Source organism: Panthera leo, chromosome C1, assembly GCF_018350215.1.
Source record: "Panthera leo isolate Ple1 chromosome C1, P.leo_Ple1_pat1.1, whole genome shotgun sequence".
In the NCBI taxonomy this organism is placed as follows: domain Eukaryota; kingdom Metazoa; phylum Chordata; class Mammalia; order Carnivora; family Felidae; genus Panthera; species Panthera leo.
Genome location: NC_056686.1, coordinates 92,207,083 through 92,227,686, shown reverse-complemented (window position 1 = coordinate 92,227,686; position 20,604 = coordinate 92,207,083). Strand labels below are relative to the sequence as shown.

At 43.6% G+C, this 20,604-nt stretch overlaps 2 protein-coding genes across 4 annotated transcripts in view; both read right to left on the bottom strand.

Annotated features, from left to right (window-relative positions):
• The window catches only part of STXBP3 (syntaxin binding protein 3), a 53,904-nt gene extending 52,235 nt beyond the window's left edge, over nucleotides 1–1,669 (bottom strand). For all 3 annotated transcript variants that reach the window (XM_042953203.1, XM_042953205.1, XM_042953204.1), the window contains exon 1: nucleotides 1,558–1,669. In XM_042953203.1, coding sequence (XP_042809137.1) covers nucleotides 1,558–1,606 — 49 coding nt within the window. In that variant the 5' untranslated portion in view covers nucleotides 1,607–1,669. The remainder of the gene's footprint in view (nucleotides 1–1,557) is intronic.
• Nucleotides 1,670–7,967: 6,298 nt separating this feature from the next.
• FNDC7 (fibronectin type III domain containing 7) overlaps nucleotides 7,968–20,604 on the bottom strand; it is a 28,682-nt gene continuing 16,045 nt past the window's right edge. Inside the window, exons 9-12 of the mRNA XM_042953556.1 lie at nucleotides 19,309–19,563; nucleotides 16,059–16,319; nucleotides 11,687–11,716; nucleotides 7,968–7,999 (exon numbers count right to left, since the gene is read on the bottom strand). Of these exons, the coding sequence (XP_042809490.1) occupies nucleotides 7,968–7,999; nucleotides 11,687–11,716; nucleotides 16,059–16,319; nucleotides 19,309–19,563 (578 nt within the window). The remainder of the gene's footprint in view (nucleotides 8,000–11,686; nucleotides 11,717–16,058; nucleotides 16,320–19,308; nucleotides 19,564–20,604) is intronic.

The window sequence follows — 20,604 nt, the reverse complement described above, 5'->3', positions numbered from 1 at the left end:
TTCCATGCTATCAAAACTGATGTTACTATCAACCTTTTTTCCTCATAAATACTGATGTTAAGGACCATGTACATCTTGCAAACTATTTACACAATGCAATTCACTACCCATTTTCAAAGAAATGTACTTTAAGTACGACTGTGATTTAAAAATATTACCAAATCTTACAGGGCACCTGGGTGGCTCAGTTAACCAACTTTGGCTCATGTCCTGATTTCAGGGTTCATGGGTTCCATCCTTGCGTGGGGCTCTGTGCTGACAGCTCAGAGCCTAGAGCCTACTTGGGGCTCCGTGTCTCTCTCTCTCTGCCCCTCCCCTGCTTGCACTTTTTCTCTCTTTCAAAAATAAACATGTATATATATATATATATATATATATATATATATAACAAATAAAAATCTTACCAAATCTTAAAACTCACCCATGCAAATCTTAAAAAACAGAATGCCAACCTTATAATTATCAAATTTTTAAAAAGATGTCTCATAACCTTTTCCCCCCTTTTATTTATACACTCGTTCTAGTACGTTCAGCACTATGACAGTTACTGATGTGGAGTTCTAATCTTGCACGAGGAACTGTATCTCCCAAAATTTTGTTGACTCAGTCACTTCTGTCCTTTGCTCAACAAGCTGGAGTCAGAGATACTAATTAGATGTCACTCCCTTTCCACTACTAGACCATAATTACTTTCAACCCAGCTGCCAAACAATGATGGTTCTTCCGGTTTGGTGGTTTCATTCCTTCTCTAACCTAGCTGACCTAAGTTTGGAGAGATTTTTATGAAAGCCGTAGGTGACATTGCAGAAAAGCAGAATATCAACCAACAAGCAGTAGTACAGCCCTAAGAGCAGTGAGTGGGCCTCAGAGTATAGACAGAAATGTGAAGGTGCAGCTTTTGCCCTGAAATTTAATCATCCAAATGGCTCCTTCTCATGAACTCTTTAGAAAAGTGAGCTCCTCTAGAAACACAGGAAGAAGGATCTGTTCAACAGTCAGCGTTTGTTTTTGTTTTTTCTTCTATTAGAAGACATTGAAAAGTGTAATTCCAGAACCCTGCTTGGTACTAAAATGAAGAAACATAGCAAGCAGTCTTTGGAAACAAGTGTGAGGAGAAGGGGAGGGGCGGGTTACAGAAACACAGTGCCCAGACCGTACTGGGTGCAGAGACATCACCGACTGGTGGGGCTCCGGGGGGGGGTACCAAGGAGCGTCGAGAGCAACGCCGAGGATAGTCACAGGGGCCGAGGGAGAAAAATCCGGACTGGGGGCCGCTCACCCAGGGCGGGGCCTCGGGGCCAGAGCCGGGCCGAGGCGACGGGGTGCCAGACGACAGCTAGAAGGCCACAGGCTCCCGCACCCTGCCCATCCCTGAGGCTAGCAGGAAACAGGGTTGGGAAGGCGAGCACGAAAAAGTCCTAACAGGGACCTGGGTCCCAAAGCAACAAGTGCCCGCGGCGGCTTCCCAAGAGACTGTTGGTCTGGAGCAGGATAGCAAGGCACGGCGCGGCGGCCTCCTGGCCTTCCCTCTCTCAGCCCCTGCCCCACCGCACTCACTCTGCCACACCACGCTCTTCAGCCCCCGCTCCGTCACCGGCGGCGCCATCTTCCCAACACTGCGGAGGAGCAGCCGCCGCCTCCCGCTGGCAACCCACTTTAGGAGAAAGAAGCTCGGAGTGGCCCCGCCCCCACTCACGGACCGCGCCCTCCGGTAACGTCACGAGCGACCGCCAGGGGATTCCCGCCCACGCCTGGACGGAGGCTGCGCAGTGCGGGTGGAATCTGTGTGGGCAGTCGTGCGCCCCCTAGCGGGACTCTGTCAGCCGAAGTTCAAGGACCCGTGACGTCAAAAAGCGAAGTCGTGCCTGTGTGTTACGAGTTAACCTGATATAAAAAATTCCGAATTCACGCAGACGGTATTTGAAAAAGGAATGGGTCATTCTTTCGCTTTGCAAAAGAACTCTTCACCTGGCGAAGCCGTTCATAATAGACTCCACTCAGCAGCCCCCTCAACTACTGAATAGAAAATTTACCCATTAAAGTCTATTGTATTCATTTTTCAAGGACATAGTAATTGTGTAGAACTCTGAGGTTCCCTCCAGTGTGCCCCGACCTATGCAGGACTTTCAGGAAACTCAAAGAAGTGAGAGACCCACTTCTGAAGAATTATAAATCTCATTGGAGAACTCAATTCCTGGTATGCTGAAGATAGTCAAAAGTTGGTTGAAAAAGCGAATGCCTTCATGATGATAATATACGTAAATGAACCAATAAAACAGTAATTATTTACTCAACAAGCATAAATTCATGTGCAAAATTGTGTGAGAGAGAACATCAATGCTTTAGGATTTAAAAGAAGGGGTTATTGTTAAGAAGGGATTCACAAAGGAGGTGATTTGAGCTTAGACTTAGCAAGTTTAAGCAGAGAGTTATTTCCTGAGATGGTGCTTTTGAGGTGAAATCACAGTAATCAGTCATGAATGAAATCAGTTTAGGTGCTGAGAGCCCCATCTGTCACTAACCATCATTTACACTGTCAGAAAGTAGACTTTCCCATAGATTTGCAAAGAATCAATGGTCTTAATTCAAGTTGGTCACATAGGAAAGTGGAAATAATACTCTTGATGATAATGGCTAATATTTACTGACTGCTTACTACATACAAGGTATTATGGTAAGTGGATTATAACCCTTAAAGATAAAGAAACTGATAGTGAAATAACTTCCCAAGGATGCTCAGCTTGTGGTATAGTGGGAACTAGGATAAGGCATAAGCTACACAGAAAGCAACAAAGTAGTCAATGGGACAAGCTGCAGTATTTGCTCTTTAGGAGAGAAAGAGAATGACGAATAAAAGCAGCCATAAAATAGGTTCAAGCACAACATGTGGCATAAATGGTTTTTCCACTCATGGCTTATATGGGAATGGAAGCTGGAGCTCTGGCCTCTTAAACCTACTTTAAATGAACTCAGCTGCTCAGAATTTTAAACAAATGAACGCATTTATTTTCCTCTCCCTTTTCAATTTAAAATCAGGTTCTGCTTAGTATGGCAGGATAGAGCCCCAAGCCATCAGAGAAAGACATGACATTGCCGACTCATCCTTCTAAAATGGAGCTCCTTGCCCTAGACAGTCAAACCAAGACAGAGGAGTGAGGGGGTAAAATTCCTCCATCTCCTACCTTGAGGAGAATGACCCAGTGTCAGAGAATGAAACAGTACAGCCCTTTGGGGCTGGAAGTTTGCCTCAGACCACATGGAGTACAGCTGTGGTTCATGCCCCTGAAGATTCCAAGGTGGGAGTGTGTTATAGGAGAACAAATGTGGTCCTTAGCTGCACAAAGACACAGGTCCACAACCTACAAATCCTGGCTCTGCCTCTCAGTAGCAGTGTGATTGCATTTATGTGTTAAATATGAGTGTAATATCTAAAACCTCACAACAGCCCAACAAGATGAAATACTTATTGCCATTTTACAGATGTGAAAACTGAGATTCAGAAGTTAAATAAATCATGTAAGACCTCAGGACAGCTCCAAGACTATTGCCCTTTTTATCGTACCATATTGCGTACCCTCCCTTGCCGCCTTAATTTCACATAACCTCCCTGAGCTATATCTCTAGTCTCCTTTACTTTATTTGCCTAAACAAATTGAACAGGGAATTTGAATTCCCTGAACATGACATGGCAGAATTACAGGTAAAATCCAACAACACTGGTCAGAGGCAAAAAATTTGCTTTGCAGGAAAAAAAACAAACAAACCCAGAACCCAAAAAGCAGAAAAACAGCCAGAATAACCAAGGGCTGAATTAGGGTAGATCATTCACCCAACATCTTATTCTCAGGTCTTCTTTATCAATAACTGATGACTTAATCATGATAATCCAGAGAAATATTCTCCATAAAAATATCATGAAAAAAAAAATCATGGACTTTTACTTGGTGCCCTGAGAATTTGTGTTTCAACTGGTTAGCTATGTAAACATGAGTGAGTTACTTGATCTTTCTGAGTCTCATTTTCCTTATCTGTATGAAAGAATATTATCTAGCTCATAGAGTTGTTCTGAGAACGAAATGAGTATGTGGAAAGCACCTAGAAGCACATGATATGTGCCACATCCATGTTTTGGTTTTATGTTCACCAGTGTGGACCCCATTGTCTTCTGTGGAATTCTGACTGAAGCACCTCAGCCTCAGATACCTAGTTAAAATAGGCATGGGGCGCCTGGGTGGCTCAGTCAGTTAAGTGTCCGATATCTGCTCAGGTCATGATCTCATGGTTCGTGAGTTTGAGTCCTGTATCTAGGCTGTCAGTGCAGAGCCTGCTTGGGATTCTCTCTCTCCCTCTCTTTCTGCCTCTTCCTCACTCTCTCTCTCTGTCTCTGTCTCTCTCTCTCAAAATAAATAAACTTAAAAAATAGATAAATAAAATAGTTGATAGATAACCATTTCATTTTCTGTGTTCTGGTATTCATAAGGTATAGGTATATAGGATGCAGTTCCCTGGTGTCCTAAAATCAGGGATTCTGACCTTTGTTTGGCCTTGGCCTTTGGCTCTTTGGCCATTCCAATCAGCCATGGACACAACTCTACTCAGAACACCCTGCTGGCAACTGGGATCAACACACAGTCTCACATGGGCCCTGGACCACAGCTCAGAATGTTGCCCCAGTTCATGGTGCCCTCATAGGGCATGGAACCACTCTGAACCTCATGGACCCTTCTAGATCTTCTCACCAAATCTTTCCTCACATGCCATATCCCTCTATCTTGTGTTAAATTAAACAAGAAATCTATTAAAGCAAGGTGGTTCTAATGCCTTGACATCCTGTGTAAGCAAACCAAAACCTAAGCCTGTAAGCATCTCAAGATTAAGAAATCAAAGTCTAAGGACAACCAAACAGCCAATTAGGCTTTCCCAAATACAGAAACCACTTAAGCTATAGCCAATTAAACAATACACTTGATTTGCTCCTGTCTCTTCTCTATGAAAGTCTTTTCTTGAGATCCTGTCAGTGGAGTACTCCTAACTACTTCTGTTCTGGTGGTGCTGAATTAGAATCAGGTTCTGGTAAAACTCTCAAATTTATTAGTATGCCTCAGTTTATCTTTTGACACTTCTCAGACTCTCATCACTGAAATTTTGCTTCAAGGAAGAGCACACCACTGCAAACCTGTTAAGTTTCCCAAACCTGGCCACGTGTTACTTGGTGAGTTTGTTGAAGATATAGATTCCCAAGCCTGGTCCTAGACATACTGAATGAGAATCTCCAGGGGTGATATCTGGGAATCTTTATTAAGCAATGAGTTCTCCCAGTGATGTGGATGGCTCCTGTTCATATACTGGTGTTTAAGAACAAAAGTAAGAGGCACCTGGGTGGCTCAGTTGGTTGGGCATCTTTTTTTTTTTTAAGGTTTATTCATTTTTGAGAGAGAGGGAGAGACAGAGCATGAGTGGGAGAGGGGCAGAGAGAGAGGGAGACACAGAATTGGAGGTAGGCTCCAGGCTTTGAGCTGTCAGCACAGAGCCCAATGCAGGGCTTGAACTCACGAACCATGAGATCATGACCTGAGCAGAAGTTGGATGCTTAACTGACTGAGCCACCCAGGTGCCCCATGGGCGTCTGACTCTTGATTTCAGCCCAGGTCATGGTCTCAAGGTTCGTGGGTTTGAGTACCTCATGGAGCCGCACATCGGGTTCTGTGCTGACAGTGTGGAGCCTACTTGGGATTCTCTTTCTCTCTCTCTCTCTCTCTGCCCCTCTGCTGCACGCTTTCTCTCTCTCTCTCAAAGTAAACAAATAAAACTTTTTAAAAAGAGCAAAAGGGAATTGTTATTTTTAAGAAGAAAAGTGAATTAGGAACACCTGGGTGGCTCAATCAGTTGAGTGTCCGACTCTGGCTCAGATCATGATCTCACAGCTCGTGAGTTTGAGCCCCGTGTTGGGCTCTGTGCTGACATCTCAGAGCCTGGAGCCTGCTTCGGACTCTGTGTCTCCCTCTCTCTCTGCCTCTCCCCTGCTCACGTTCTGTCTGTCTCTCTGTCAAGAATAAATAAGCATTGGGGCGCCTGGGTGGCGCAGTCGGTTAAGCGTCCGACTTCAGCCAGGTCACGATCTCGCGGTCCGTGAGTTCGAGCCCCGCGTCAGGCTCTGGGCTGATGGCTCGGAGCCTGGAGCCTGTTTCCGATTCTGTGTCTCCCTCTCTCTCTGCCCCTCCCCCGTTCATGCTCTGTCTCTCTCTGTCCCAAAAATAAATAAAAAACGTTGAAAAAAAAATTTTTTTTAAAAATAAAAAAATAAAAAAAAAAAAATAAATAAGCATTAGGGGCGCCTGGGTGGCTCAGTCGGTTAAGTGGCTGACTTCGGCTCAGGTCATGATCTCGCGGTCCGTGAGTTCAAGCCCCGCATTGGGCTCTGTGCTGACAGCTCAGAGCCTGGAGCCTGTTTCAAATTCTGTGTCTCCCTCTCTCTCTGACCCTCCCCTGTTCATGCTGTCTCTCCCTGTCTCAAAAATAAATAAACGTTAAAAAAAAATTTGTTTAAAAAGAATAAATAAGCATTAAAATTTTTAAAAAAAAAAAGAACAAAAGTGAATTAAACTCAGTTCTCCTCTCTGGTGCTCTTTGATGCAGCAAACTCCATTTTTTTGAGACCTGTGTCTTGCCTCCTTTACAAGAGCAGATGCCCTGGGGAGTATCTCTTATCAGTGTCACATTATGTATCTCCCATCAGTCTTACACAGAAAGGGAAAGGAGGCATAGAAAAAAAAAAAAGTTCCTTCCCCACTCCCTGCCCCCCCCCCCCCAGCTTACCTCAAGCCTTAACTCCATGCTCCACTTCCCTTTGGGCAGAGTTTTATGGTTGTACCTAACTACAGACATTCTTGGCTCCATGGCTATGCTTTTGGGGAGTAGCACTATGGTCATGTGTGTTATGCAATCCCACTCACACTATTTTTTAATAATGTTATTGACATTCAAAGGACAAACATTTTTCCAGGTATGACAGATTTATATTAGATATCTTTGTCTTTCCTCTCCAAAGGTGAAAATAGCACAGTGTGAGTGGGGGATACCACCAGCAAGATCGATGGTCCTCCCCGAAAAAGATGCATGGATGTCAGTCTGCCACAGTGTAAGGCTTTGCCTTGGCCATTCCTCCATCGAAGTCTTTGCTCACTCAAAACCATGACTGCAATCCTCCTAGCAACAGACCGGCAGTTTGGCTTTCCCAGATGCTTGCTCAGAGGTAACATCACACGATGCTTTGTCTCGGCGAACACTACCAGCAACTTGGCTTCCTCCGAACTTAAGATGAGGGTGTTTGTTACTACAGGTTGCCCTGGCAGCTGTTGCTCTCCAAACTATGCCAAGGTCCTGCTGGGGGTCTGTCTTGAGATGAGCAGTGTCTCTGTGTGGTGGCTTGATTTCAAGCTCTCCAAGTGAACATTTGCAGCCTTTGAACGGAGAGAGGGATGCTTGACAAGGGTGTCTGTGAACTACCTATAAAGTGGATGTGTTGAAGTCTGTGTGGTGTCTGGATGTGAAATTTCAGAAAGAGTTCCTTCTCAGCAGACCTTTCACGTTTCCAGAACTTTCCCAGCATGCTAGCTCACTCTGGCAGTCTTCCAGAGGACTTTCTGGATTCATTTCTCAACTGAGTCCTCTCCACATCAGAGCTTGAACTCCTGCACAGGTGAGGACACACCTGACCTTGCTTGCCTTCAGGAAGTGGAGTCTGAGTTGCGGTCTAAAGGCCAAAGGAGCTTATCCTACCCTAGAGGTACTTTGTATTGTAATAGAGCTTTTCCACCTCTAATCGCACTAACAATCGAGTCAACTCTGCAAAAGATACGGGAAGAATTTTTTTGAACAAAGCCAAAAAATTTTGCCTTGGAATCATACCATTTCAATTGAAGTTACTCACTAGGTCCAGCCTCTGTTTTTGTCTGTGGCTCAGTGTGTTATTCTGCATTTCTTTTCCCTCGGTAAATCACTGAAAGGGCAAGGAAGGGAAGAAGCCACAAGATACATTAAATATGCAGACATTTTCTTAAATTAAAAAGCCCTCAAATATCTCTGAAATCTAGCTTAGTCTTTTGACTTGAAAGGCTGTTTTCGTAGCACTTCACAGCAAGTAAACCGGAAATTAAGACGGTCTGAACTGTTCAAAGGTCAAGAAGAAACCAACCAGCAGGTTCTAACTAACCAGGTTGCTTCAAGAAACGAACCTGCCCAGGATCTCTTGGAGTTCAGACTCCTGACTCAGGACAAAGAACTTTCCACTTCCCCCTCTACCCCAGGCCAATTTGCTGGGCTCTCAGACAGCTACCAAATCTTATTGATTCGGGGGTCTGTGTAGGGACAACATAATAAATCTGTTTAACTGCTGAGGGAGTTTCCAGGAGGAAAATTCCCCCCAAAGTGTGAGTGACAAGGAAGCAGGTTGGATGCTGAGGACAAACAATGCCTCCATGGAGGGATGTCAAACTACTTCTTCTTAGAGCCCCCTTGCGCCAGGTGGTTTTCCCTCTTACCTTCCAACCTGCATCAAATTTCAAGCATCAAAATGGCTGCTTTGAATTAGAGCTGTGGTTCTCAAACTTGAGCGTGCATCAGAATCACTCAGAGGGCTTGTTAAAACAAAGATCCTGGGCCCCAACCCTGGAATTTCTGACTCATCACTCATTAGGTCTATGGTGGAGCCCCACAAATTGCATTTCTAAGAAGTTTCCAGATGTTGCTCATGCTATTGGCCCTGGGACCATACTCTGAGAATGAATCAATTAGGGTATTATGAGGATTGAGGTTACAACGCAAATATCTCACAAGAAGCACATTAAAGTGTTAATAACTGGCACATAATATAATACAGCATGATATGAGCTTAAACCGATCTGAATTAGTAATAACTACCATTTAGGGACGCCTGGGTGGCTCAGCTGAGTGTCTGACTCCTGATTTCTGCTCAGGTCACAATCTCACAGTTCGTGAGTTCAGAGCCCTGTGTTGGGCTCTGCACAGGCAGTGCTGAGCCTGCTTGGGATCCTCTCTCTCTCTCTCTCTCTCGCTCTCTCTCTTTCTGCCAGTCCCCTGCTCACACGTGTGCACACTCTCTCTCTCAAAAATATATAAACTTTTAAAAAATTTAAAAAATAACTACCATTTATTAAGTAAGTGCTTACTATGGAACTCTCATTGTGTCCAACAGTTTGTATCTTATTTAATCCTTATAACATCTGATGAATTAATTATTCCAATTTTCAGGAAACCTAGGCTGAGGGAGAGTTGAAGCAACTTGCCTAAGGGTAAGTGATAGCGGTGGGATTTGAACCCAGATCTGTCTCTTAAACAATCCATTCATGTTGTTAGAAAACTTCAGGATAATCCAAGAGCCAAGGAAGACCAAAAGTCTTAGACCAACAAGATTCCCAAGGGTTCTCTTAGTGTATCTGGGAGCCCCATGTGCCCCAGCAACCCAATTTGATTAGTCCTGTGTATAAGGAAGAGAAATGCCAAACCGAGAGACAACAGTAATTCCTCCTTAGATAATAATGAATTCTGTATGATGTAGAGACTCTCAAGTGATCTGGCTTACTCTTATTTTTGAAAGTGCTTCAGGATCTACTTGAAGAGAGTGTCAGATTTCAGGCTCAAGCCTGAACCTCACTAAGGAAGGAGCAATGACAACCTGGGGCAGCCCAGAGGGACAGAGGAAGAGGGGAGGGAGAGTATTGACCAGAGCACTACTGCTCAAACTCCAGAGTATCTCCAGAATCACCTGAGAAACTGATAGACCTGCAGAGGCCCAGACCCTATCCCACCTCAACAGGCCTAGACATCTACATTTTTTTAAAGTAATCTCTACTCCCAAGGTGGGGCTCAAACTCACAACCCTGAGGTCAAGTCACATGCTCTACTGACTAAGCCAGCCAGTCACCCCCGAGACTACATTTTGAACAAGATTTCTGGTGATGCTGATGAGTAGCAAAGTCTAAGCGTGATGGTTTTCAAGCATTTTTTTAAAGAGCCATTGCAACTCTTTCTTTAACAAAATGTTAGGAAAGGCCAGTATTATAACATACCACTCCTCTCCTCCGAGAGGCCCCCAAGTCCCTTCTACCACCCCTCTGGGTATCAGGGAAACACTGGTTAAATACTGCCATAATACTGGATATAGGATCCAAAAATGCAGATCCAGGCCTGTGTACATTTCACTGAAGACCAGGGCTCATGGTCATGAGGACTCAGCACAGAGGCTCAGCACAGAGCCTGACACGGGGCTCAGTTTCAAAATGGTGAAATCATGATCTGAGCCGAAATCAAGAGTCAGACGTTTAACTGAGCCATCCAGGTGCCCACTCACAGTTTGTTTTTAATAAGTCAGGCAGGTTTCCCTATAGTTGCTGGAGACAGAACACTTTTAAAAATTAATAGGGATTGTGCTTATTTCAGATCTGCAGGTGGGACAAGAATTGGAAAGCATGCGTCCTGCTGTGCTCAGAGAGGCATTGGACCTGGAGAACAGGCAGTGGAGAGAGACTCTAGACCTAATCCCTGTCAATGGAAGGAAGTGTTGGATGGGGAGCTGTCCCAGTCTGGGAGGCTCTCCTGTGGTGTTTACTGATGGGAAGGTTTCATTTCCACTCATACCCTCTAAAGTCAGCCATGTCTGAATGGGCATGTGACTCTGTGTGTGTGTGTGTGTGTGTGTGTGTGTGTGTGTGTGTGTCCTGTCTGTAGTTTGGGGTTGATAATACTCCCTGGGGGTTTTCTCAAAGCCCCGAACCAAGCAGTCCCCTGGAAGATGTGGCAAGGATTCCTTTAAAGCAGCACATGCTACTCACTGGGCCAGCACACACAGCTCTGTGGTCATGCCCTGCCCAAGAGTAGCCTCCATCTGGGACCTAGAATAGCCCAGGGGAGGTCAGTTCTGAGCATAGCCAAGGAGGTAGTGAGAGTATCCTTACTCCAACTGCCCCTTCAGCACCCTCTTTTCCTCCACTGGCATAGCCACTCATGTAAATGCAAACCAGACATCCTTGCTCTTTGCAGGCTGTTAAGTTTCCCTCTAACACCTGGCTACTAGGTGGTCAGACCTGCAGCATCAATGTCACCGGCATCACCTGGACCTTGTTAGAAGTGCAAAGTCTCTGATCCTCCCACACCTACCAAATCAGAATCTGGTTTTAACAAGACCCCGGGTGATTTGCATGCACAATAAAGTCTGAGAAGGCCTGCTCTAAAGCTGCAGTTCTCAGGCTTGGCTACGCTGTAGGATCACCTAAGGAGCTTTGAAAAATCCTGATGTCCAGACTTACCCCAGACCAATTAAATCAGACTTTCTGGGGATAAAGCCCAGGCGTCAGTTACTTTTAAGCTCTCGAGATGACTCAACGTACAGCAGGGCTGGGAACCAGTCTCTGAAATGAAGGAGGAAGCAGCAGCCTCTCTGACACGTATTTACATTTTCCCGTGGGATCCTGGGAGGCTGAAAAGACTTCCGAATGCAAAGGAATTCATTTCAACTGGTGGAATCTGAGGGGAGGCATTCTAATAGGGGGAAACGGTTATGGGAGGGGAGGGCAGGAACCACTCACATCACAGAAAGAGTCAGCTTCATTACGTCACCCTAAAGAGCAACAACAAAAATTCTATTTCATCCATGAGAAAAAGGACTTACCCATTCCAAGTGTACTTCCAGAGCAGGTTACTGGAATGAATAACAACAAAAGCATTTATATGTATTAACTGACATATTTAAAATATTAAAGATACTTAAAAAAAAGATGGTGAAAGTATAGCTTTAAGAATAGTGGAAAAGTGGGGCACCTGGTGGCTCAGTCGGTTGAGCGGCCAACTTCAGCTTGGGCCATGATCTCACAGTCCGTGAGTTCGAGCCCCGCATCGGGCTCTATGCTGACAGCTCAGAGCCTGGAGCCTGCTTTGGATTCTGTGTCTCCCTCTCTCTCTGGCCCTCCCCCATTTGCACTCTGTCTCTCTCTGTCTTTCAAAGATGAATAAATGTTAAAAAAAAAAAAATTAAAAAAAAAAAGAATAGTGGAAAAGTGAACCAAAGAATGAATAAGAACCAGCTTGGGTGATAAGAGGATACAGCTAGCAGTATGACCCTGGACAAGTCACTTTCCTTTTCTGTGTCTTAATTTATCTGTAAAGTGGTAAAGAATAAGAGCACCGACCTCATAAGGTGGTTATAGGAATCAACTGAGTTAATAGGACAGTGCCTGGCAATACACTCGATAAATATTGGTCATTATTATCATTTATAATATCGTCCTAATAATCAAAGGAAGGCATCAATGATATTGAAAAAAAGAAACCCAAAAAACAAAAAGAAAGAACTTTCCTCAGAGGCCTGATTTTTACCAGAGAAATGGAGCAAAAGCAGATTCCCTGAGTCTAAACACCCATCCTTCCTAATATGGAAAGGCTACAGGTTGCGATGGCACCCCACCAGAGGGTATAGAGTTCTTTTTTAAGTTTATTTATGTATTTTGAGAGAGAAAGAGAAAGAGAGCACGAGCAGCAGAGGAACAGAGAGAGATAATCCCAAGTAGGCTCCATGCTGTCAGCACAGAGCAAGACACTAGGGTCAGTCTCACGAACTGTGAGCCAAATCAAGAGTCAGATACTCAACCGACCGAGCCACCCAGGCGTTCCGAGCGTATTCTGATAACAAGGTCTTCTAGTGGCTGACATACTGGCTGTGGGATCATAGGCAAACACATAAACTCATTCATTTTTTAATTTAAAATATATTGGAGATAGTTATGTGCTATATGTTGAGAGTCCAGAGATTACTATTTATTAGGGGAAATAACACATTTTCAACTCACAGCTGTATGGCGGGGTAAAGATAAGGGTGATACGGGGCCACAAAAGAGGGAGCACAAAGACTAATCAGCCTCTAAGAATTGGTGAAGACTTGGGTGACCTGGGTGGCTCAGTCAGTTAAGGGTCTGACTTCGGCTCAGGTTATGATCTCACAGTTCATGAGTTCAAGCCCCAAGTCAGGCTCTCTGCTCTCAGCACAGGGCCTGCTTCGGATCCTTTGTCCCCCTCTCTGCCCCTCCTCCACCTTATGCTCGCTCTCTTCCTCAAAAATAAACATTTTTTTAAAAATTGGAGAAGACTTGACAGAGAAGAGGAAATTCCCTTGGCAGAGGTGGAATCCCAGGCAAAGAGAAGAGTACTGCATCAGCTCAGAAGCATGGTACGGCACGGTATATGTGTGTGGTGAGGGCAGGTGTGTGGGAATGATTCCATGTGGCTATACTAGAGAATAGAGTCCTCTTAGGACAGATATTGTGGAGTGAGCCTAGAATTGTGTTGTTCCGCACAGCAGGCACCTGTCACATGTAGCTCCTGAGGGCTCCACATGTGGCTAGTCTGAACTGAGGTATGCTGTATTACATGAAAACCAGATTTTGAAGACTAAGTATGGAAAAAAATAATGTGAAATTTTTACATTGATTTCATGTTGAAATTATATTTTGGAGATGTTGGATTACTAAAATATATAATTAAATTAATTTTACCTGGGGAGTCTGGGTGGCTCAGTTGGTTGAGCGTCTGACTCTTGATTTCAGCTCAGGTCATGATCTCAGGGTTGTGGGATCGAGCCTATGTCGGTCTCTGCACTGATGGCACAGAGCCTGCTTGGGATTCTCTCTCTCTCTCTCTCTCTCTCTCTCTCTCTGCCCCTCCCTGCTCAAAATAAATAAATAAACTTAAAAAATTAATTTTACCTATTTGTTTTTAATTTTTTAATGTGGCTACTAGAAAATTTAAATTTTTTCATACGTGGCTTGTGTTAAATATCTATTGAACAGTGCAAGTGTAGGAAGACTAACTATGGATGGACTGTGAGGAGCTTTGAATGCCATGCTCTAAGTACTGACTTTTATCCCATGGGGCAATGGAACACTTTTTGAGGATTTTGAAGCATAGAGGAAACATAATTGGATCAGTGTCCGGAAATGACAACTCTGATAATAGCATGGAGGCTGGCATGAGCTCCAGAAGACAACACTGGGGCAGCAGTCTAGGGGAGAAGTGGTGAGGGCCTATCATATAGCAGTAGGTGTAGGAGAGAAGAGAAGTTAGATTTAAAAACCATTGTGGGGTGCCTGGCTGGCTCAGTCGGTACAGCATGTGACCCTTGATTTTGGGTTTGTAAGTTTAAGCTCCATGTTGGGTGTAGAGATTACTCTTCTTCTTTTAAGTTTTTGAAAAAATGTTTATTTATTCATTTTGATAGAACAGGGGAGGGGCAGAGAGAGGAGAGAATCCCAGGCAGGCTCCATGCTGTCGGCATAGAGGCCAAGGTGGGGCTCGAACTCACAAACTGTGAGATCATGACCTAAGCTGAAATCAAGAGCCAGATGCTCAATGCACTGAGCCATCCAGGCACCCTGGGTGTAGAGATTACTTAAAATGTTTTTTAAAAATATTTTTAAAAACCCCAAAGCATCACAAAGTGAATAGGACAGGACTTGGAGACCCCTTAAATATGGAGGGTAAAGGAGAGGCTGAAGCTGACTCCAGGGTTCTTAAAAACATTTTTTTTAATGTTTTTATTTTATTTTTGAGAGAGAGAAAGAGACAGAGCACTAGTGGGGGAGGGGCAGAGAAAGAGGGAGACACAGAATCCGAAGCAGGCTCCAGGCTCTGAGCTGTCAGCACAGAGCCAGATGTAGAACTTGAACTCATGGATGGTGAGATCATCACCTGAGTCGAAGTCAGAGGCCCAACGGACTGAGCCACCCAAGCACCTCTGACTGAAGGATTTCTAGCTTCTGTACCTGAAATAAGGATGTGGGGAGGAAGATTAGAAACTGCAGAAGATCAGGAGTTCCCTTTTGCCCTGAGGAGTTGAAATGCCTTGGGGCACCTCCAGGTAGAGGTATCAAGTTTGAATATGAATTTAGAGGTTAGAAGAGTTATAGATAAGAGATTTGAGAGGCTGGAAGCCTCAATTTTCTCATTTATACGTTGGAGCTAATAAAACGTGTTGTTGAATCTACCTTATAGAGTTATTTTGAGCATTCAATGAGATACCGAATGTGAAAACACTTGATAAATTACAAAACAATACAAATATGATGAAACACTGGTATTGAGTCTCTTTTTCCTAAGATCTGTCCCTTCCCATAGGGCAGTACTTTGGGCGAGCTTGTTCTGTGGACAAGATAATGAAAATACAAGGAATCAGAGCATGACAGCCAAGGGCAGCAAGAACAGTATTAAGAAGACCTGGCCTGGTTCTTTCCAGGGGCCATTTGAGCCTTCCTGTTACCTATACATAATTAGAAATTCTTAGATTCTGGTTATCAGTAAAGGTTTCTGAGTCAGTATTTATTCCTCTTCCTGTGACCACCTATAAAGTTCTAGGGCCTTATCTCTTCTCTTAAAATTTATTTTTTAGAAATATATGAAAAATATATGTCTATGCTCTGGGCAAGGTAGCAGAAGGTGCTGGAAGACAGAACAGGGGAATTGCTAATGTTTTTCTGCCAGCTCTGGTGAGATGGCAGCTGCTGACAGTCATGTTTTGTGACCACAGACTGCCTGCCCACTCATATTTCCAAAGCTAGCTTCTGATTTATAAATTCATTTTTTCCCCTGATTCTCCAACTTCTCGAACCTGTGCAGATAAAGATTCAAGTCTCTTAATTTCCAACATTTCAGGGTGTTTATCATTATCTCTGAGACTATGTTAAAAATCGATTCCCAAATCTCAAAGCAAAAAATCATTTTAAATCTGCTTTACTATTTCAACAGCAAGCATCTGGTCCTTTTTCTGAAAAAGAAAGGGACAGTGAAGGGAGGAGTGTCTCCAAATCATATAATAAGAAAACTTCACAGTTGCAAAGAAGCTTGAGATCCCTGTAGCCAGAATCTGCCTGCCGCATATAGAAATTTCACACCTCTTTGACCTTCCTAACATAGCAAATAAGTGTGATTGCTCTGAGTCTTAACTAACAGATTGAGTTCAGGGTTAGTTTCAAATAAAGCGTTGTAACTTGCTCTACCTGAATAGATTTTTTTTGGACAGAAAGTAAGCTTCAGTCCTGTCTCAGCAACTGGTGAGACCATCACGGTATATACATCCCCACAGGGTATCTCGGTGACATCACAAAAACTGAGGCCAGCTCTTGGGGCACAGGTGAAAATGCCTTTAGAACCGTAGAGGTCAGTGCTATAATTGGTAGAGCCCCTGGAGGCTTGCCAGTAGATTCGGATGCCATTAGGGCTCAGCCTATATAATTTCACTCCCAAAGGGCAGCAGGCACCTGAGGATAAAAACAGACACAAATCACTTATTCCACCATCAGATAAACATGGCCTTTATTACAGTGGGGAAACAAGATAAGTAACCTAAATAATATATGATTAGAGCATTATTCGAAGGGGTACTCAAGTTCTTTCTGTGGTGGGCCACATGATTAGAAATCCTTGTGTGATGCTGAGGTGAGCCAAGAATTTTTAATGGAGAACAACAGTGAGTTAAAAAGTCCCCACTTGGGGCACCTGGGTGGCTCAGTCAGTTAAGCGTCTGACTTTGGCTCAGGTCATGATCTCACTGTTCCTGGGTTGGAGCCCCGTGTTAGGCTCTGTGCTGACAGGTCAGAGCCTGGAGCCTGCTTCAAATTCCGTGTCTCCTTGTCTCTCTGCCCTTCCCCCACTTGCACTGTCTCTGTCTCTCAAAAATAAATAAGACATTAAAAAAATTAAAAAACAAAAAAAACAAAACTCCCCACTTGGTGGGGCGCCTGGGTGGCTCAGTTGGTTAAGCTTCTGACCTCAGCTCAGGTCATGATCTCACAGTTCATGAGTTCGAGTCCCGCATCGAGCTGTCTGCTGTCAACACAAAGCCCGTTTTGGATCCTCTGTACCCCCTCTCTCTCTGCCCCTCCCCTGCTTGCACTCTCTCTCTCTCTCTCTCTCTCTCAAAAATAAACAAATATTACAAAAATCTCCACTTGGCAGCTATGTATTATATACAAATGTGAGCCAAGTGTATAGAATCCTTGTTAAGATCTTTCATAATGCCCTAGTTCCACAAGATTTTAGTGGGATTGAATTTAAATCGTCTGCATTCAGGTTTTTAAAATTTTATTTATTTATTTTGAGAGAGATAGTCAGCATGAGCAGGAGAGGGGCAGAAAGGGAGAGAGAGAATCCCGGGTGGGCTCTGTGCTAACACAGACCCCACAAGGAGCTCCAACTCATGAAGCCAGATCATGACCTGAGCCGAAACCAAGAGTTGGATGCTTAACTGACTGAGCCAGTCAGGTGCCCCATTAACTGCTATCAGCTTTAATTGAAAATACCTATTTTGCTGACCTGAGTAGCATGACACCTGGGGAGTAGTCACTTACACAAGAGTCAGGTGACCAGGCTTTGCTCATCCACACTTTGTCCATGCTAGCTCACTAGGTCCTTCTGTTTTCTTTGCTAGATGCCCTGAGCAGGCTACACACATCAGGTGTCAAGCAGGGCACCGAATGGTGGCTTACTCAGTAACAAAAATTAAAATGTTGTGGTATGATGATTAAAACATTCAGTTATAGATAATCAGGTTCATTTGATTTGTTCTTTCTTTTAAAGAAAGGTTTTTTTTACATGTGAAGATAAGCAGTGGGCCATATTCCCAGAACTGGATATCAGGGTAAGAACGCAGGCAGTAAATCTAATGAAAGATAATGGTCCCAAAGAAAGTATGAAACAGCTTACGTATGTGTAGCATGTTATAAATGCCTTCACATTATAATTATTACAATTTCTCTTACCAATGAGGAAACATTAGGGAAGATAAGGCAACGAAGCTTATAAGAAATTTTTTTTTTTTTTTTTTTTTTGAGGGAGAGAGAGAGTGTGTGAGTGAGAGGTGGCGTCAGGGTGGGGAGAGGCAGAGAGAGGGAGAGAGAGAATGTCAAGCAGGCTTGCGTGGAGCCCCACGCGGGGCTCCATCTCATAACCCTGAGATCCTGACCTGAGCTAAAACGAAGAGTCGGACGCTTAACAGACTGAGCCACCCTGGCGCCCCAGAAGCTGTATCTTTAGACTCCTAGTTGAAGACCTTTTCTACTGCCCTTGGGGAGGCAAAATTATATTTTAGCTCTCCCATCCCGTGCCCTGGGGCAGACACGGTGAACTAATGATTGTACTTTCTCATTAAAAAAGCATTTCCAGGAGTTTTCTTTTCTTTTTTCAAAAGCATGCCCCAAACAGCCACTTCAGTGGACTAGATTCACACAAGAGAATCAATCTTACTTGCTAACCCCATACCCACTACCTTCCCCTGCTATTCCCTAATGATTTGCTCTTTGTGAAGAACAAGATATAATACTGTCAGTAGACAGTGCTCTTTCAGCCTGTTGAAATAAGAAACCATTGAAGGAGATGGAGTGGTTTAGAAGAGAGAGGTGATAGCATAATAATAATGAGAAGAAAAGAATTCAAGACAAACAGAATGTGTGACCTAAATGCTTTCTGGAAACTCTGCCAGGCTGAGTTACTCTGTGCAGCGGGTAGCTGTGCCGTATAAATCTGTCCTGCCTTCAGAAAAAGTATACCTGAACCATGTTACCAAGGGAATCAATTCATCAACCACCAACAGAAGCCTCCGACGCTTTGAGGTTCTAAGAGGAAACTTGTAAACATTTTAGAAAATAATCTGAATTTATAATGCTAGCAGAATGGAGATGCAGGATCTTTTTAAATGAGAAGGATGGGCTTACATCTGGATTGATAATAGTCAAAGTCCTGGGGTACCCAGGTGGCTCAGTCAGTTGGGCCCAGCCTCCAACTCTTGATTTCAACTCAGGTCATGATGTCACAGTTCTGTGAGCTTGAGCCCCATGTCGGCTCTGTGCTGGCATCTTGGAGCCTGCTTGGGATCCTCCCTCTCTCTCTCTGCCCCTCCTTTGCTTATGCTCTCTCCGTCTCTCTCAAAAAAAAATAAAAAAACTTAGGGGTGCCTGGGTGACTCAGTTGGTTGAACATTTAAGTCTTGATTTCGGCTCAGCTCATGATCTCATGGTTGGTGGATTTGAGCCTCACATCAGTCTCCACACTAACAATGAGGAGCCGGCTTGGGATTCTTTCTCTCTCCCTCTGTCTACCCCTCCCCAGCTCAAGTTCATGCTTTCTCTCAAAATAAATAAATAAACTTTAAAAAATTATGAATAAGTAAGTAAATAAAGAAGGAAAGAAACTTTAAAAAAATAGTCGAAGTCCATATTGATACTCCATAGCTGGAATTTAGAATTCACTTACTAGAGGAATAACTTTGGTAGGTGCAGTCTGCAGTCAACCCAGTGGCACTAATCGCTTTTAATGCCACTGTGTAATTGACGCCACATGTGATACATCCCAGGAGGCACTGGTTTTGATGGGTGAGACACTTAGACTGTCCGGTGTGTGACTCCAGAACTGTCACATAGGTTTGGGCCCCGGTCCCAACAGTCCAGCTCACGTTGATTACTGATTGGGTGACCTGAGTTACCGTCAGACCAGCTGGACAGCACGGCACTTAGGTGGGGAAGAAGAGAAAGAATTGGGGATTTATTTCCACTGAGGGTTATTTGTGGGAAAATGACAGAGAATGGTATTTTGTCTGTATACCATTCAGTATCCTGCATTTCTCAAATCTTTAATTATTAAGCAAAATCTCCTTTTGTTAAGCACAATCTCATTTCCTCTGATACATCATTTAACATCAACTCTACGTTGGGGTTGCTTTCCCCAAGAAGGCAGAGCACTAACTGGCTGTGGGTAATGTGAGTTTCCTCCCAATGTTTTCAGAATAAGAAAGAAATCCTTTGTTCTTTCCCAACTTTAACAATTCCAGTTGCAAACTTCAAAGCAATGGCTGTATTCACCTCTTCTCCCAATATAACATTTTACAGCCTTTGCAATTGAAAGTATGTTGCCTTTTTCATGCATTTCATAGTACTTAATTGATATAAAAGCTTGCAATACCTAAGAATATCACAGCCAATTCTCAAATTTTCAGAGATTGTTAAACAGGATATAGGATATCTAGAATCTTCCTGAATATTGGGCATGGTCTCTATTCTGCTGCTTTTTACATTTCAACTTTTATAGTCCAAAGTGCCATCCATTGTATATAAGAGAAAATAATGTCCAAAAGCTTTAAGTAATTTGCTAAATTTCACTCACACACAGTGCTTTAAAGCTGTAACAGCTTTCTTTTATCAAGCTCTTACTGTGTATGCATCAGGCACCATGCTAAGTGCTTGCAGCATTAACTAACTTAACATTTGCAACCACCCGAGCAATCCATTCTCCCCTTTTACCAGAAAACTGAAACTCAGAAAGCATTTTACACAGAAAGGTTTTAAACGGCTGAGCCAAAGAAAGAAAACATAAGCCAGCTCATTTGGTTACTTGTTCGTTGTTTCGGGAGATCATGTCATGGAGGAATGTGAATTCAAATCAATGTTTTGCAGCGTCAATGTATTCCTCCTTTGATGTCAGCATAGGAATATATTAGAGTCTTTTGATGCTATTTTTACAGAAACTGTGTCCAAACATGGCAAGTTTTATTTT